At 33.3% G+C, this 13,141-nt stretch overlaps 2 protein-coding genes across 2 annotated transcripts; both read left to right on the forward strand.

The window, feature by feature from the left end:
* The first annotated feature begins 582 nt into the window (after positions 1-582).
* LOC120178801 (protein FAR-RED ELONGATED HYPOCOTYL 3-like) lies at positions 583-883 on the forward strand. The gene has a single exon (XM_039184584.1). The coding sequence runs from the start codon at positions 607-609 to the stop codon at positions 841-843; it is 237 nt and encodes a 78-aa protein (XP_039040515.1). The 5' UTR covers positions 583-606; the 3' UTR covers positions 844-883.
* Positions 787-4,754, forward strand: LOC120178800 (protein FAR-RED ELONGATED HYPOCOTYL 3-like). Its single transcript, XM_039184583.1, has 8 exons — positions 787-2,772; positions 2,862-2,918; positions 3,087-3,155; positions 3,232-3,297; positions 3,406-3,474; positions 3,560-3,601; positions 3,693-3,771; positions 4,475-4,754. The coding sequence occupies exons 1-7, from the start codon at positions 886-888 to the stop codon at positions 3,747-3,749; spliced, it is 2,247 nt and encodes a 748-aa protein (XP_039040514.1). The 5' UTR covers positions 787-885; the 3' UTR covers positions 3,750-3,771; positions 4,475-4,754.
* The last annotated feature ends 8,387 nt before the right edge of the window (positions 4,755-13,141 follow it).

The raw sequence follows: 13,141 nt of genomic DNA on the forward strand, positions 1-13,141 counted from the left end.
AGCTATTTGCTTTCCAATCCCGCTTTCTCAATTTTACCTATTTCCTTCTCCCAAATGCCTTTTCTTTTCATGATGTTTTATATTAAAATCTTTATACGATTCAAACTTGCCCGATTATCTTGTTGGATTGGTTCTGTTTCTGCCTGCTGATTTTTCATTCATGATTATTTGTTCTCATTGATCATTCGCTTGTATATGTTATATTATCTGTTTCCTGCGGGATCTTATTAGCTAATTTATGGCGACAGCTCTTAATTTTATTAAAATCGTAGCTTTTTTTAGCTCGTTTGGAATGTTGGTACTAGGGAAATGTTCTTCACATATTCAACTTACGGCTAAGGAATTTTGAAATGCCCATCATATTTGTTGCTCTGGGTTTAACTTATTTCAGATGTATGTATGTATGTATGTATGTAGGATTGGTAAAGAGTTAACGAGGACATGAATTAGTTTTTTTCTTTCTGTTTTATAATCAGAGTTGGCTATTGTGAATTGTTCTTTGCCCTGTTTTTTTTTCTTTTTTATTATTATGTTGTCATGATGTCACCCTTCCACATTTTTTTCAGGTTCAGGCAGGGAAACGGTTGAAGTAAACAAGTTTCAATCATGGACATAGATCTTAGGTTACCTTCTGGTGAGCAGTGCACAGAAGATGAGGATGCAAATGGAATTGATAATATGTTAGACGGTGATGAAACACTGCAGAATGGAATGGTTCAGGTTGTAGGAGAGGATATGCGTGCTGATGATGGTGCTGGGGAGATGCATTCTTCTGCTGTCGATATGGTGACCTTCAAGGAGGATAACAATCTTGAGCCACTTTCTGGCATGGAATTCGAATAACATGGGGAAGCATATTCTTTTTATCAAGAGTATGCTCGGTCTATGGGATTCAACACTGCTATACAAAATAGCCGACGTTCGAAAACATCAAGAGAATTTATTGATGCAAAGTTTGCCTGTTCTAGATACGGGACCAAAAGGGAGTATGACAAATCCTTTAATCGCCCACGTTCTAGAAAAAGCAAGCAAGACCCTGAAAATGCAAATGCAACTGGTCGCCGGTCGTGTTCAAAGACAGACTGTAAAGCAAGTATGCATGTGAAGAGAAGGCCTGATGGAAAATGGGTCATACATAGTTTCGTGAAAGAACATAACCATGAACTTTTACCACCCCAAGCTGTTAATGAACAGACCAGAAGGATGTATGCCACAATGGCTAGACAATTTGCTGAATATAAGAATGTTGTTGGTCTGAAGAATGATCCCAAAAATCCATTTGATAAAAGTAGAAATTTGGTATTAGAAGCCGGAGATATTAAGACTTCGCTCGAATTTTTTGCACACATGCAGAACATAAATTCAAACTTCTTTTATGCAGTAGACGTGGGTGAGGATCAGCGTCTGAAAAGTTTATTCTGGGTTGATTCAAAGAGTAGGCATGATTACAGTTATTTCTGTGATGCTGTGTCTTTTGATACCACTTATGTCACAAGCAAATATAAGATGCCTCTTGCACTTTTTATTGGAGTGAACCACCATTACCAGTGCATTCCACTTGGATGTGCATTGGTATCAGATGAGAGTGCCTCAACATACTCTTGGCTAATGCAGACATGGCTGAAAGCAATGGGTGGGCAATCTCCTAGAGCCCTAATAACCGACCCAGACAAAACTCTGAAAACAGTTGTTGCGGAAATCTTTCCAAATACTCATCATTGCTTCTTTCTGTGGCACATAATAGGAAAGGTTTCTGAGAATCTTGGTTATGTAATCAAACAGCATGGGAACTTTATGGCAAAATTTGAGAAATGCATCTACAGGTCAAGGACAGATGAAGAGTTTGCCAAAAGGTGGTGGAAAATTCTTGATAGATTTGAACTTAAAGATGATGAATGGATGAAATTGTTGTATGAAGACCGCAAAATGTGGGTGCCAACCTATATAATGAATGTGCTGTTAGCTGGGATGTCTACGGTTCAGAGAAGTGAGAGTGTGAACTCATTCTTTGACAAGTACGTACATAAGAAGACCACAGTGCAAGATTTTTTGAAACATTATGAAGCAATTTTACAAGATCGGTATGAAGAGGAAGCCAAAGCAACTTCTGATTCATGGAGCAAAGTGCCTACGTTAAAATCTCCATCACCTTTTGAGAAGAGTGTTGCAGGGGTATATACTCACACATTATTCAAGAGGTTCCAATTCGAGGTCGTGGGTGCGATTGCTTGTCATCCGAAGCAAGAAAATCATGATTCAACATGCAGCATTTTTAGTGTTCAAGATCTTGAAAAGAATCAGGATTTTGTTGTTACTTTGAATGAGATGAAGGCAGAAGTTTCTTGCATATGCCGCTCATATGAATACAAAGGGTATCTCTGCAGGCATGCTATGGTAGTTCTCCAAATAAATGGCCACTCAGCCATCCCGTCTCAATATATTCTGAAACGATGGACGAAAGAAGCAAAGAGCAGGCATTTCATGGGAGAAGAATCTGAACAAATGCAATCTAGGGGACATAGATACAATAATCTATTTCAAATAGCAATGAAGTTGATTGAGGAGGGTTCATTGTCTCAAGAGAGCTACTATACTGCATTCCGAAGCCTGGAAGAGGCTTTTGGGAACTGTTTGAGTGCAAATACCTCTAACAAGAGCCTTGTAGAAGCTGTGGCATCCCCCACTCAGGGTATGATGTGTATTGAAGAAGACAATCCAAGCAGAAGAACAAGCAAGAAAAACAAGAAAAAGAACCCAACTAAGAAAAGAAAGGTTAATTATACGTAGTGTTTGTCATGTCGAGTATATTTTTGGCAGATTCTATCCCCGCTCTGTGCTTAGGGTACCTTTTTCTTGTCCAGGGAAACACAGAGCAGGAGGTAATGACTGTTTCAGCAACAGATGGTTTGCAACAAATGGTTAGTTTTGTTTTATAAGTTAGCGGACCAGTCGTAGATGTTTTAATGATCTAAAACACCTGCGTTAAGTAATAGCATGACAATAAGAATTATTGCAGCCTTTGCAATCAAGAAATTTTTCTCAGGCTTTTAGAATAAAGTTGGTCTGAATCTGTAACTTTTTTGTAGGATAAATTAAGCTCAAGATCAGTAGCCCTAGATGGTTACTTTGGTGCACAACCAAGTGTCCAAGGAATGGTAAGATCATTACAGTTGATTTTATTTATCCTTTATGTCAGTTGTTTTCTGTTCCATGTTTTTATGCCTTTTTCAGGTTCAGCTTAATTTAATGGCACCTCGTGATAATTATTATGGGAATCAACAGACAATTCAGGGGCTGGTAATCTCATATTTTATAGCCATAATGAGTCAATTAGATAGCTTTATTTATGCAATTAGTACTGCATTAAGAGGACTAATTTTTCAATTTGGGATTTTGCATTCATAGGGACAGTTAAACACCATAGCAACGAGCCATGATGGTTACTATGGCACTCAGCAAACCATGCTTGGGATGGTATAGAATCTCTTCGTGCAATAGTTTCTTTCTATTATCGAGTCCAAATGGTAACTTTGCGTATATTATGTGTTTTGTTCTACAGGGACCCATGGATTTCTTTCGATCTCCTGGTTTCTACATTCGGGTGAGTCTTCCACATAGTGCTAACATAGCAGGGTAAAACTGATTAAATTTGTTTCAGGACTTTCTTACATATATGGTATCCCCCCTAACAGGATGACCCTAATGTGAGAGTGACACAGCTACATGATGATGCATCAAGACACACATGACGGTGCTTTTCCCACATTGGAGGTGGTGTTTTAGGTAGGTGTGTTTTTATTATTACTAAGCAAAAAGCTGTTGAACTTTTTTAAAAATATCAATTAAAACTCTCAAGACTAAACATTTTTTTTGCACCCAATTTAAGTCTTTCAACCCAAAAAATTAATCAATGTGGTCCTTTGACCAATGGAAACCGTCGTTGACATAGCGGTCCATGGTACTAACATGGCTATCCACATGTGCTGATGTGGTAGTCCACTTGTGAATGATGGATTCAGCAGGACTTGGTTGATTTTTTTAGAAAATTTTTGGGTTTAATTGATTTTTATGAAGTTTGAGAGTTTAAATACTTTAAACAGAAAGTTAAAATTAATAAATTATTTAAATTAAAAATATTAAAATATTCAAGAAGTTACTAAAATAAAAGTACTATGAAAAGTTTAAAAAAAAATTAAATTAAAATAAAATGATAAACTATAAATTATAAGAAATCAAAATTTAAAAAATATTTGTAAGGTACTAAAAAGAACTTTACATTTTAATCTAAAAAAACTTCGATCGTCTCTTGTCAAAATGGTTCTATTGTTATTCTTTGAACATATTTTTAGTGGAATTAATATTTTATTTACCAACAACTTTTGAGGTTCTTCCTATAGTAAATATTTACACCCTCAAGCAATTTATTTATTAATTTAATGAGATATGGGTTGAAGAAACACGTCATGATTTGTAGGTGGAGGATGAATGAATGTATTGAAAATGATGGATTGGTTTGAAGCTAAACTTGATTGTGAAGAAAGGAAAAGGTATGGTATCGGCTTATTATGGGATTATTGTTTCTTATCAAAAAAAAAAAAAAAAATTATGGGATTATTGTTAGAAACAATGATGTCTCTCTTTTGGTGTATGCAATCAAGATTTAAGATAGAATTGAGGGTCATGTAAAGTCTGTTGTATTATTATCTGTGATTGCTACCGCCTAAATAGGGTGAATTGAATCCCAGTTATAATTATGCTCATTCACATTATTATTATTATTATTATTGTTTAGTATTATTATTATATGCCAAATATGTCTAATATATATTATTATATAGTTATTTGTTAGTCATATAAATATATAGAAGGGGAGCCATATTAGTCTCGGAATTTGGCAACATTTTCTAATCTGTGATTTTGTAATTTGAATTTTGGAATACTGTGATAATGTATAAGTATATTTAACCATGTTTACAATGTGTTTCATTTGATTTCTAGATCCAAAATTCTTTTAGCTATTTTCAAATGTTATGAGTTAGTTACGGATTAAGATTATTTATTTATTTTATAACAAAAGTGTCTCATTATAAATGATTGTTGAATAACTAATCATAATTTATCTTGTTCTTTCGTATTTTATTAGGTCATGGGTACTAGGCCTACTAGGAACATTTTCCTTCCTTCTCTTAGAGCCCTTTTCATCTCCTCTAAGAAGGATTATAATTAGATTTAAAATTTGTCAAAAACACGATGATATTTAATCCATACTTAATTGGTTTAGTAAGTCAGAACATTAAATCTCTTAAGGGAAACAAATTAAATTAGAAATATTTTTATAGTGAACTTATTTTAGTATTTAATTTAGATTAATTGACTAATAAATAAAAAATTACTAACTAATTAAATATAATGATAATCTCAAAACAAATGCCATATTGATTAGATATCTCCATCTTGTTACGATAAGATCATGGTCTATAAGGTGTTTAATTAAACACAATTAATTTTTTTCTAGATTTGATCTTCATGGAGAGATGAGAAAGCAAATCAACCATTTAAGATCTATTCACAGGATAAAAATTGATTATTTTTTCTTTGTTCTATTCTTGTTACACATCAACAAACAAAGAGGGATAAATGTGACTCAATTATTATTCGGGTCTCATTTGTATACCAATTTTATCTCATGATATTTATTTTTAAAATAAAATACTTATATTTTAATTAATTTCTAATACCATTTAAATAAATAAACAATTTATTTTTTTCAAAAAACTTTTTTTATTTACAAACTCAATTCAGCCCAATTCTAAAACCAATTAGACACTCACACCCATTACATACAAAATCCAACAGGCCCAACCACTATTTTTTTTGGAAACCCCGTGGAGACCAAATGTCTAGTGTTCCAAGGTAGGTTGTTCATAGATGGCGTACCATTTAGCCGCCTAAATGGTTGGTGAATTGTTGTAATGGTTATGATATTCCGTAACTTAATCGTTATTAATGACTCGATTACAGGTTCACCTACGATTAATCTAATACAATTATTTGTCAATTTTTTTTGATAATTCATACTACAAAAAATATAGCATTTAATACATACTTACATTGTAAGTGAATAAAATAAAAAATGTAGCACTTAACACATACTTACACCGATGTAAGTTAATAAAATAAAAAAGTGTTTCACTTAACAAATACTTACACCAATGTAAGTATATACATCTTTCAATATCTTAGTACCTAACAATAAACACATAATTATATTGGTATAAGTATGTTTTTATATTTTCAAAGAAATAAACAAATATATATTAAGTTATTTGTATAGAAATTTTATTAAAAATATATAAATTATAGGCAATAAAAATTATATTAAGTTGCGTAAAAATATAGTAAATTAGAAATATAATTATAAATTCAATTTATTAACGATTAATCGTTGGCTAACCGTTTATAAAAATTCGTAACTGTAACCTTAATTGCTAATCATCATTTGTAGTGACTAAAATATAAGTTTTGAAAGTTTAGTGACAAAGTAAAATTTTTGAGAAGTTTAGGGACCAAAATGTAAATTTTAAAATTTATATATTTTAACATGTAAATGAATAGTTTGTCTCGAAATAAGAATTTTCTTGGGAATCCAAATTTTGATTCGGGGTTTTATTAAAACTATAAAACAATAAAATCTAGTAAGAAATCGGATAATCGGATAGAACTGAAATTTTAAAAAAAATTAAGAGGTTAGATAAAGGTTGGAAATATTGTTTCCATATTTTAGAACAGTGAAATGTAGCATGGAACAGTAGAATTGAAGTTAATTTTCTCTATTTAACCGAAATTGGGAAAATTAATTGATTAAATTGCAATTTTCAAAAATTACATGGCTAAAGTAGAAAGTCAACTTCAAGTTGGTTTATCTTTGACTATGAGATATTTTAATGGAAGATATTTCAATGACAATTGGTAATTATCATGATTCATTAATGACAAAGTTGGAATTTCTCATGAATTGAATTTTAAATTCAATTATATTAGTTTTGTGCCAAGTGTTTTAAGCCATAATTAGCGGGTAGAAGAAAATCATCCCTTTCTCGTTCAAGCTACCGTGAGCTCCATGGTTGAAAGGTAATAAATTTTTATTTTGATTTCTAAGGCTATATGGTTGATTTTTGGGTTAAAATATTAGATAGAGAATTAATAAGAGGATTAATTCTCTATCATTTTGTATAAAAATTTCATGGAAATTATGCTTGGATGATGAGTTTCATGATTTGGGTGGTTGAAGAACATGTTATATTTTGAAGAGTTGATGGATGATTTTTAAGTTATTAAGGTTGTAGATTAATTTCCAAGCATGAGTGATGATTAAAATCATCTAAAAGTGATAAGTGTCGCACTCTTCTTTCAATTGGGCTCCGGAATTGGGCTTCGACTTAGAAAAATGTGGATTGGAGTCGCCACCGATCATTTATTTAAAAATAAATGGGTTGATCGGATACCCTATTTCTTACCTGATCTGCGTCTTACCAGAAATATGTCGGGCTCGGGAGTCGGTTACGGTCAAGGAAGGATTAACACCCTTGAGCCTCCCTTTCGGTACTACGTAATTTTCAGTTGTCTTAATTAAGAAAAATAACAAGTTAAATTAAAAGGTAAAGTTTCGATCCTAATTACTTACCCTTGATTGATTTGAAAATATCCTTTAAAAAAAATCGAGAAATGTGTTAGATAAACAAGGTAAAGAAAACAAATAAGATACAAGGGAAAAATAAAATAAATAAGTAAGATAAGAAAAAAAATAGTAAAATAATAATTATATATAGTAATATTTGAAAAAAGGAAAAAAATATAAATATATATATATATATCAAAGTATTAATAAAATAAATAAGCTATATATATACACCAAATACTTAAAAATAGAAAAGCTACCCTCCCAATTCACCGAAAATGGGGGGCTTTAGTAAGAAATAAGACAAAAAAATGGGCCTCTAGGTTAGTAGTATATAATAATGTTTAATAATATAATGATAAAGACAAGGTTTTTAAAAAAAATAATAATAATAATGAATAAAAAATCGAAAATAATAAAAATAATATAATATATAAAAAATAATATAAATATATAAATATATAAAGATAATATATACATAATAAAGAAATAATCAAATAAAATATATATATATATATAATAACAGGTATATAAATAAACTATTAAAATATAAAAATATATACGACTAGATAAAGATAATTACAATATATATATAGTAATATTAGACTTATAATAAAATATTAAAGAAATATATATATATATATACATATAATAATAATGAATAATAAAAATAAATGAATAAAATATCCATATAATAAATAAAGGGACTAATATAGATTTTTAAAAAGCTCTTCCCTCCTTTAACCGAAAATCAAACCGGTTTTTAAAAATAAGCCTCGGGGTAGATCTAGGTTCGAAACTTCGAAACCCCACCCATTTTGGTCATCGGCGCAACCCACGTTTTGGGTTATTCGAACCAAATCTCAAGAAAAATAACGTGCACATGCAAAAGAAAGAAAAAAGAAAATGCTACCTTTTATTTCCTTTTCGAATCCTTTACAATAGTTTTGCCTTTGTATCTTCCCGTGCTTTCCTTTATGTTTTGTGTGTAAATCGTGTGTTACAATGGTGAGTTACAATGGCTATTTATAGTGCTTGTGGATCCTATATTTAGGAATTTAAATCTTAGTAGAACTCTATCATATTTTTAGGAGTTTGAATCCTAGCAAAATTTTATCCTATTTTTAGGAGTTTGAATCCTAGTAGGACGAAAATGTGTGTTGACAGCTGCCCCTCTTTGCCCATAGTCGTGTAACGGGGATAGGCAAAGATTAAAAGACACTTTTCGTTCAGTGGAGTTGAAAATTAACTCTGATGTTTCAATAACTCCCTGTCGAATTGAGTTACGGATGACTCCTCCATCGTGAAGTCGAGTTCATCTTGAAATGATATGAAATTGAAGCCGTAGTTCGGAATTTGAATCAGCACGTGGCTTCCCGTTACCCTTCGGTCTTCTTCTCGGTTTAAAGACCTTGGATCGGAATCGAACTCAGAAATCTTCATTGACAGATAGCTTTTTCTTGACTTAAGCTATGTTGTTTGAAAATGGTTGCTTATCACTAAGGCACGGCTAACCCAGGTCATCTTCTCGACTTGAAAACCTCGACTGCAACCGGAAAGTAGTGTGATTGATGTGTCATCGAGCTGAATGGAGTCGAACTCGACAATTTTGATGGTAGATAATCCTTCTTTGAGTTGGATATCCTTCGTCGTGAAGTTGAAATCCAAGTAAGTAGCATTGTTCCGAGTCCAATATCCTCCGTCGTGAAGTTGAAATTGGCTCTGGAACCAGGAAATTGTTTGTTGACAACCAGCCGTCCCTTCGTTGTGAAGTTGAACTTGTGTTGTCTCGAGTCCAATATCCTTCGCTGTGAAGTTGAAATTGACTCTGAATGAAATTTTGTTGACAAGCAGCGGTCCCTTCATCGTGGAGTTGAACTTGCGTTGTCTGGAGTCCAATATCCTTCGTTGTGAAGTTGAAATTGGCTCTGAGATTGGGAAGTTGTTTTTGACAAGCAGCGGTCCCTTCGTCGTGAAGTTGAACTTGCGTTGTCTGGAGTCCAATATCATTCGTTGTGAAGTTGAAATTGGCTCTGAGATTGGGAAGTTGTTGTTGACAAGCAGCGGTCCCTTCGTCGTGAAGTTGAACTTGCGTTGTCTGAAGTCCAATATCCTTCGTTGTGAAGTTGAAATTGGCTCTGAAATTGAGAAGTTGTTATTGACAAGCAGCGGTCCCTTCGTCGTGAAGTTGAACTTGCGTTGTCTGGAGTCCAATATCATTCGTCGTGAAGTTGAAATTGGCTCTGAAATTGAGAAGTTGTTTGTTGAAAACCAGACGTCCATTCGTTGTGAAGTTGAACTTGTGTTGTCTCGAGTGTCACGATATCCTCCGTCATGGAGTTGAAATCGTGGATGTTTGGCTTCGATCTAGACATCCTTTGTCGTGAAGTTGAAATCTATTCTCGAGAAAATTGTGTCGTTTCAAGAGAAACTGTCTCAAGGGAGACAAAATTTGTTTGAAGGAAAACATATTCAAAGATTTCGTTAAATTGTTTTCAAAGTTTATGTTTGGAGAGAAACTGTCTCAAGGGAGACAAAATTTGTTTCAAGGGAAACTATCTCAAGTGAGATAAAATTCATTTCAAGGAAAATGTTTTCAATGTTTATGTTTCAAGAGAAACTGTCTCAAGGGAGATAAAATTCTCTGTTTCGAGGGAAACTATCTCAAGAGAGAAAAAAAAATCATTTCAAGGGAAATGTTTTCAATGTTTATGTTTCAAGAGAAACTGTCTCAAGGGAGACAAAATTTTCTGTTTCGAGGGAAACTATCTCAGGAGAGAAAAAATTAATTTCAAGGGAAATGTTTTCAAGAGAAACTGTCTCAAGGGAGATAAAATTTTCTGTTTCGAGGGAAACTATCTCAAGCAAGATAAAATCTTCTTAAAAAAAACAGCCTTGAGTGAAATGAAATGCCTTATTTCGAGTGAAAACGGTCTCAAGCGAGACAAATCTTGTTTTAAGAAAAACAATCTTGAGTGAAATAAATCTTCTTTCGAGAAAAACAGTCTCAAGTGAGACAAAGTATGTTTTAAGAAAAACAAATTTGAGTGAGATAATCATCTGCATTAAATGAGACTGTCTTAAGTGAGACAAAGTTTATATTGGAAATGTTGAATCTGGAGATGAATGTCGATCTTTCAATCTGTCGAGTTGGCTTTTAATCTCATCTTCTCCTGAAAGATCTATAAAATGTATATGGATGTAACTATCCTGATGATGTATGCTTGATGTATGCCCAAATGAAATTTATTTGTTGTTGAATTTGCCCTCAAGGGAGGAAAAATCAAGGTTTTTATTGCTAATGATGATGAATTCAAAGATGCAAATTTCATGCGTCATGTATGTACGTGTTGATGTATATGTTGAGATGTGAGGGGAATGGTTGCGTGTGCAATCTTCATTCTGACTTAATTTGTCTTCATTTCCACCAGGGTGTACTCTTGCAAACCTCAAGACAATATTTCCTTCCCTTATCAAATTTTGCCCCAAAGATGGTTTCCTTTGCCTCTGTTTCGATCTTGAGCTTCAGAGCGATATTTGTTGAATTCCAAGATATGCTTCCAGAGAACTTATCTTGTTTGAAAATGCTTTTCTTCTTTCGAATGTTCAAAATTTTGAAAAATATCAAAAAGAACTTTTGAAAAAGTTACCTCTTTCTAGGTTTCACAATTGAAGCAAATCATAAAACATGAGTTCATTGGATATCAAAAGAATCAAACACTCTTTTAATCTTTGATAGCTGCAAATCTTTGACAAATATCAAGATCGAAAAGTTGGTCTAGAGGTGGGTTTGTTTCATCGATTTGGTTATCGTGAAGATCATGGCATGCCCCTCTTTCTTGATTTGGTATTTTGATCAGAGGTGAACAAAATGACACAACTAGCATAATCAATGACTATACCTTTCAGAACACTTCAGTTTCAGTTCTCTGAAATCTTCCATTTGTTCAAGTTTCGTAAGCTCTTCTAACAAAGGTAGTGCAGAAATATCGGTCTAAAAATGAAATTCTTGAGTGCTCGTGTGAATTTGACTATAACAGGTGTTTCTCAACTCCCTTAGTCTATTATTACCGAAAATTTCTTTTTAGATGAATTTGATTTATTTTACCATTGTCTGGCTAGCCGAATCCATAAATTCGGGGCGTTCAACCAATTGCTTTAGAGGGACAGCTTATAATCATTTTTATCAGGTTTAACTGAAGGGTTCATCTCATCACAAAGTCTTTGACCTGACAAAAGCAGTGGAGCAAACACCGAATTGCCAAGTGTCCGAGCAATGTCATGATTTGAATGTAATCTATTCATAAAGCCAGGGCTTTCGAGTTTCCTCTATAACCAATTGCCTTAGTGGAATAGCTCAGCTTTAGAGGGACAAATCACTAAAGGGTTCGTCTCATCACAAAGTCTTTGGCTTGACAAAAGCAGTGGAGCAAACACCGAATTGCCAAGTGTCCGAGCAGTGTCATAGTTTGAACATAATCTATTCATAAAGCCAGGGCTTTCGAGTTTCCTCTATAACCAATTGCCTTAGTGGAATAGTTTAGCTTTAGAGGGACAAATCACTGAAGGGTTCATCTCATCACAAAGTCTTTGGCCTGACAAAAAAAGTAGAGCAAACACCAAATTGCCAAGTGTCCAAGCAGTGTCATAGTTTGAACATAATCTATTCATAAAGCCAGGGTTTTCAAGTTTCCTCTATAACCAATTGCCTTAGTGGAATAGCTCAGCTTTACGGATTTAATTTCTTAAGATTGTTAAGAAGAACCTGTTATAGTCTAGGTGTTTTTGAAAGTCAAGGGATCTCATCTTTAGAGTTCAATTTCCAAACAACTGACCTAAACTAGATTTGCTTACTCGACTATTCCATCTGTGAAGATCATTATCATCCCTGAACATCATAAACAAGGGTATAAACCAATTAGTTTTGCAATCTCATGTGCTAGTTGCCCTATTCTGTTCGCTCTTAATACGTGTCTGAATACCAAACCTTGGATGGACTCTTCATGAGAAGAGAAAACTTAGCTCGGTAAGAGAAAAATATGTAGTTTGATTTATCTTTTAAATTAGGACCAAGGGGTCTTTGTTTTACAGGGTTCAATCTTGTCATTTGTTAAAGATTTACAACCTCAATTATTAAACAGTTTTTAATTGAGGTTATATTCAAGGAATTCAAGATCAAAATTTGCTCATCTCCTAAGAAGGAGTATTTTATTTAAAATGTTTAAACGTCAAGTGACTTAAAAATGTTCACGCATAAGAAGTATGAAAGAAAAACAAGTTCAAACAAGATGATATACTTGATAATGCAAAAAAATTCCTAATGGATGCCCCATATGACTCTCGATCAGAATGCCCCATTACATATTGAAAGTGAATGCCCTTGAATCGATCAGATCTTGGACCTTACGTTTCAATGCCCCACAATTCTCAGTGGTGTGCCCTGAGCTCCCAATATGATAGCTG

The sequence above is a fragment of the Hibiscus syriacus genome, unplaced genomic scaffold, assembly GCF_006381635.1.
Source record: "Hibiscus syriacus cultivar Baekdansim isolate YM2019G1 unplaced genomic scaffold, ASM638163v2 tig00112382_pilon, whole genome shotgun sequence".
In the NCBI taxonomy this organism is placed as follows: Eukaryota; Viridiplantae; Streptophyta; class Magnoliopsida; order Malvales; family Malvaceae; genus Hibiscus; species Hibiscus syriacus.

Bases quoted from the DNA above. Each gene is read 5' to 3' on its own strand.
- LOC120178800 (XM_039184583.1), top strand. From the start codon at position 886: ATGGGATTCAACACTGCTATACAAAATAGCCGACGTTCGAAAACATCA. The intron at 3,156-3,231 runs GTAAGATCATTA...TGCCTTTTTCAG, and splicing joins AACCAAGTGTCCAAGGAATG to GTTCAGCTTAATTTAATGGC. The intron at 3,298-3,405 runs GTAATCTCATAT...TTGCATTCATAG, and splicing joins AACAGACAATTCAGGGGCTG to GGACAGTTAAACACCATAGC.
- LOC120178801 (XM_039184584.1), top strand. From the start codon at position 607: ATGGACATAGATCTTAGGTTACCTTCTGGTGAGCAGTGCACAGAAGAT.